The 5,211-nt window shown below is 41.0% G+C and overlaps 1 protein-coding gene across 1 annotated transcript; it reads right to left on the bottom strand.

Moving 5' to 3' along the window:
• Nucleotides 1-681: 681 nt before the first annotated feature.
• On the bottom strand, nucleotides 682-5,204 carry LOC125530902 (DNA (cytosine-5)-methyltransferase 1-like; the record flags this gene model as incomplete). Its single annotated transcript, XM_048695319.1, has 17 exons — nucleotides 682-1,151; nucleotides 1,247-1,350; nucleotides 1,476-1,545; nucleotides 1,637-1,680; nucleotides 1,761-1,865; nucleotides 1,947-2,068; nucleotides 2,211-2,298; nucleotides 2,363-2,449; nucleotides 2,535-2,603; nucleotides 2,689-3,018; nucleotides 3,106-3,172; nucleotides 3,279-3,337; nucleotides 3,416-3,628; nucleotides 3,711-3,776; nucleotides 3,865-4,019; nucleotides 4,894-4,993; nucleotides 5,070-5,204. Coding segments are annotated over 17 exons (1,998 nt in total), but the record flags the coding sequence as incomplete, so codon positions are not given.
• Nucleotides 5,205-5,211: the final 7 nt, after the last annotated feature.

Below are 5,211 nucleotides of genomic sequence, written 5' to 3'. Positions count from 1 at the left end.
ACGTTGCCCAGAGGAAAACTGCGTCCATCGTTACCTTAAAAAAAAACTGCGTCCATCGGAATACACTGTTGAATGTTTGGTGTGTTTGCAATGTTTCACGGTGGGATGACATTCGTGAAAGTTGTAGCATAAAAACAAAACAGATGCTCCAAAAAAAAAGCTATTTTTGTAAGCATTTTAGAGCGTTGATTTAATTTATTTATTTTTGCCATGACTCCGTGAATGTCATTACATGATGAAACTTTACAAACACTCCTTTTTCCAGGGGAGTTTGCAAGCACTGAAACATTCAACAATGTTTGGCATAAATAAACAACTTTCTTTTAATGAATTTTCTCACTATTTCTTCAAATTGACAGTTCACGGAGTAGAATAGTACTTTCACTTTAGAATGAATCATAATGAAAGTAACATAGGTAGTAATATGCATGTATCATAGTGAAAAAAATATGATGTGAAAAATAATCTGGGGTTCATTTACAAAACACGACGCGCACGCATGGCGTGAGGCGGGCAACGAGAACCACTTCTTCTTTTGTCAAGCTCCAATAGCATCTGAAAGAGGAACCCTTATAAAAAGGTCCAACTCTTTTTCCAAATCTGTGGGGAACCACAAGTGTGGGACGAGAGATCTGTTGGTTTCTCTATGTGTGACTGGTTACTGTACAAACATCACCTGAGTCACCACAGGCACAATGAGATGCAACTTGAGCTGAGCACAAACTCGACTATTCATAAACAGACATATGACCACCACTCTACTGATGAAAATCATCAATTGGAAACCAATGATAATGCTGAGAAAAATACAACCAAGGCAGAAAAAACGCGCTCAAACAGGCGTGTGCACAATCTCCAATCCCAGCCAATCACAAATCTCCAATCCTAGCCAATAACAGCAACCTAGTTCAATTTCAGAAAATGGCCCCAGTTCAATAGACCAGCAGCAACGTTTGCTATCTGTGTCCTACTCCTCTGCAACCCCGTCCGCGGGCGCGACGGCCTCGGTCTGCCCCGGGCTAAAGAAGTTGGCAGGCAGCACCAGCATCGGGCCGTCACTGCCGTCGTGTTTGCGCAGGTACGCCAGGCCCAGAGAGTATCCCAAGGCCCGGGCCACAGGGACCGCCACCGCGTTGCCGACTTGCATGTACCTGCCAGCACCAGGGTTCAAGACATCAACAGATGTTCAGTTTCAGTCTTGATTTATTTATGAAAGTATGACTAGCAGAGCAGTTCGTAAACTTGCCGCTCCTTGATGGAACCATCCAGGCGATAATAATCCGGGAACCCCTGCAGCCTCGCATTCTCACGGACGGTCAGAACCCGGGCCTGACCCGGGTGTAATATTTTCTGCAGGCAGCAACACCAAACGCATTTAGAGATTCTAGACCTGACACTGTCGAAACTGAAGAAAAGGTTATGTGCTTCCTAAATGGTCAGATCAGAAAACTGAGGCAGCTTGTGACAAAGCTGACCTGGCTGTGTGGATTTGCACTGGTCACCACTGTAGGGACCGTCTCATCCCACCACAGTCGTCCAAACGGCCTGTAAATGCATCGCAGCGTGTATCTTGAGAGCAGCATCAGACAACCTAGTATAGTTTCAGAAAGGAAAACAGTGAACATAAGCCACTAACCTGAGAGACTTGCCGCTCCTGAACTTTATTGCATATTCAGGGACCTGGCCATACAGACATGCAATCTTCAGCAATTGTGACTAGAAAAATCCTGACGATCGATATTGGGCGATACAGCACGTACCAATGGATTGCCTGACTCAAGGTAAACTCGTGGAATCTCAGGGTCAAACTCAGCGACGTTGTTTGGCCCTACTCTTACACCTTCCAGGTCACGGAAGTTGGCTCCCTAAGCGAGAATTCAAAAATTTTCACAAAGGGAAAAAGGAGTGATCACGCAAGAAACATTTGGAAAAATTCAGCCACCTACCTTCTCAAATGGTATTCGCTTAACGCGCTCATAATCATCTTTATTCAACTTCAGAGGACAGTGATCCATTAGCTTGCCTTCTCCAGGACCGGTTTTATCACCGAATGAGTAGTCCAACATTTCTAGACCATGGGAACAACATTAATAAAAATAATAATTTAAATGCATAAAACTGAATTGAAATGTGAAATGCAAAAGGAAAGGATTTTTCACAAACAAAAAGATGAGTGTATATTCGTCTTATCAAAAGAGCTATATAGTTACCTTTACGGCTAAGACGAATGTAGCGCTGAAATTCTGTCTTTGGTTTCGCAAGGTATTCAAGTACGTCATCAGCTTGATCGTTACCAACCTGCATAACAGATGTAAGACTATATGTGGAAAATATGACATACAAAAGTCAAGTAAATACATGCCTTCGGTAAATCTGAGATCGCATCTTCAAGAACCAAGGCATTCTTCAAGGTTGGATTTTGAATTTCGTCATATGCCACAATGCTTTGCTGCAACAAAAAATAAGCTCGTCAGCATATTTTCACTTCTCATAGGATATCATTACGGTCTTAATTTTATTATAGTTTTGCTTACCGTGAATGCATTCGGCGCCCCGCCTCGTATAACAACATTATGTGTGGGGAGAGGATGTTTTGGGAGTACCTGCATATCCAAATACAACTGATCAATCATCTCAGAAATAAATTTGTAACAAAAACTGTAAGTGACAAAGAATATTAAAACAAACCATTGTAGTGAGGGCACCCCATAGGAAGGTGCGCATGCGGAACTGTGGAAGCCCGTAACAACCTGCTAACATAATACCGAGCCGAGACTGGTAGTTCATAGCCACCAACCGGCTCAACGCATACCTACCTAGATATCCTTCGGCAAATTGCAGTATATCCACCACATTTTCCATCAAAACGAACTTCGGCCGCAAATAGGAAACGATGTTCATAAAAGTGACCAGCTGCCTATTCTTATCATCATTTAGTGGGTCGTCATGGTTTCTGAACCGATTTAACCCGCTTATCCCTTGACAAGGCGGCCCCCCACACAAGACATCTACGTCACCCTTTAAAAGTATAACAGAACAAATAAACAACATCAGGAACCTGATATTCAGGTACAAAATTACGGAGAAAGAATAGCAAGTACTCACAGGCAGTGGTAATACTTTTCGCATGTGGCCTTCTTGAACAAACTCCTTTATTTTTAAAGGGCAATCACTGAACATTAAAAAAGAATCAGTGAACTGTACATTGATCTTTCTGGATAACTGCAACGGAAATAGACATTATTATGTAATAGGAATATGTCAAATTAGATACAAACCTAAGGTTTTTAATGGGCTCCCAGGTATCCTCTTCGGGGCCATATCCCTTCCATTGCACCTGTTCAAGAAAATATCACACCAACCTAAGTAACAGAAGTATGAGCACTAGAAATGAGCTAGATGGACAGTGTAGCACTTTGAAATAAATGCAACTTTTCCTATCAATGCCACCATAGCAGATATCAGTGAGTTTTTGCACGACATATTCGTCCTTTTCGAGTTCACCCTCTTCCTCCTCATCGTCCATCGGAGGAGGTGCCTCAGCATTATTACCATGGACATATTGGTCACATAGAACTGCCCATTCTTTTAAAAGAGATAGAAAATCATCCGCCTTCTCGTTCCGCACCTATATTCAGAAATCACATCTAGTCAAGATAGAACAAGAGGATTTGTACCAGCCAAAAAGAATTAAAGATTCATGAGCCAACCTCGGTCTTGGGATGGTTGGACTTCAAGCTATTGCACGCGTAGCTGTTAAAATCAACAGCCCACCTCTACAAATATAAAAAAGAAAGAAATTATAGACATAATGAAGGGTGGTCGACAAATTATTCTCCAAATAAATATAAGCCTAAGTAATACCGTCTCAAGTTTCAATCCAGCTAGTGCAGCGCCCAAGCACAATCCAGTGGACATGCCACCGCAACCAGAATAAAGGTCAAGTAGCGTTGCGGTTGCCACAGAGGTGTCAACCTCCGAATCAGCATCCGAAGAAATCCCTGAAATTTCATTTATATCTACACGCAAAACACACCTTCAGTTATAAATTTATAATACTGAACTGGCAAGATTATTCAACAGATCATTAAAATTACTGAACATGCTGATGCGCTCATGTCCTAATTGCCCAAGATTATAGGTGGTATCTACCAAAGATAAGTTAACTAATAGATGAAAATTCCTAGGCCCATGATGCCCCTTAGTTAATTCTATCTTTTTCTACCAAAAATATTCTTGCATGTTTGAACACAGCTTACATGCACAGAAAAAATATGTCATCCTAATGTCTACCAAACCTATCCGCAGAATTAACATTCCAAACGCAGAAAGCATGGACAATGAGATTGGGTTAAACTTAACCTAGAATCCTAGATTATGATCGACATGGACAGATGGGATTTGCTTTTACATATTCTCTAAAATGTTTATCTCCCAGGAGTTAATTTACATGACTAAACAGGTTAAACTTAGCAACAATATTGGAAATATTTAAACATTAAGGAGGCCAATAATTAGCTTGCATAATTGAACAGAGTTATAGGTTAGCAGCAATAATTGCCATTTATGATATTTACTGACTGTTTTAACAAACGAGTTACATCCTAATTTCTATTGAACGTATCAGGTTGAAATAACATTTTGAAGGAAGAAAGCATGGTCATAAGACAATGAGTTTAGATTTTAACTTAAACCAGATTATGATCAACATGGTCTGATGGGAAAAAAATTTCACATGTTGGTTAAAATGTTCAACTCTTAGGAGTTAATTTACAAAACTAAACAGAGTTACAGCAAATTATAGCAACAGTATTGAACATGTTTAAAGCATTAGATAGGTCAATAAAAAGCTTGCATAACTGAAATGAGTACAAAGGTCACAGCAGCAATTACCATTTGTGATATTTTCAAAGGTAGAGTAGGGCACAGTGTACGACATGTCACAGTACAGATCGCTGTCAGCCGCTAGTTGGGCTTTTGCTTCCAGATCAAGCTAAAACGTGGAGTTCAACAAAGTGAGAACCATTTCATTAAGGAGGGGACACACAGTTCTGAACAAGAGCAGTAACCTTGGGATCGACTTGCAGTATTTTAACCTTGGACACAATACAGTCAAGCGGGTTGTCGTTCCTCTCGTCAGAGAGGAAGACCCGCTTGGGATCATGACTATGATCACCAACCAATTCCGCAGTCGAGATCACCGTGTCCTCC

Source organism: Triticum urartu, unplaced genomic scaffold (assembly GCF_003073215.2).
Source record: "Triticum urartu cultivar G1812 unplaced genomic scaffold, Tu2.1 TuUngrouped_contig_6644, whole genome shotgun sequence".
NCBI classification, from domain to species: Eukaryota; Viridiplantae; Streptophyta; class Magnoliopsida; order Poales; family Poaceae; genus Triticum; species Triticum urartu.
The sequence above is the reverse complement of the archived record's forward strand: the minus strand, read 5'-3'. Positions and strand labels throughout refer to the sequence as shown.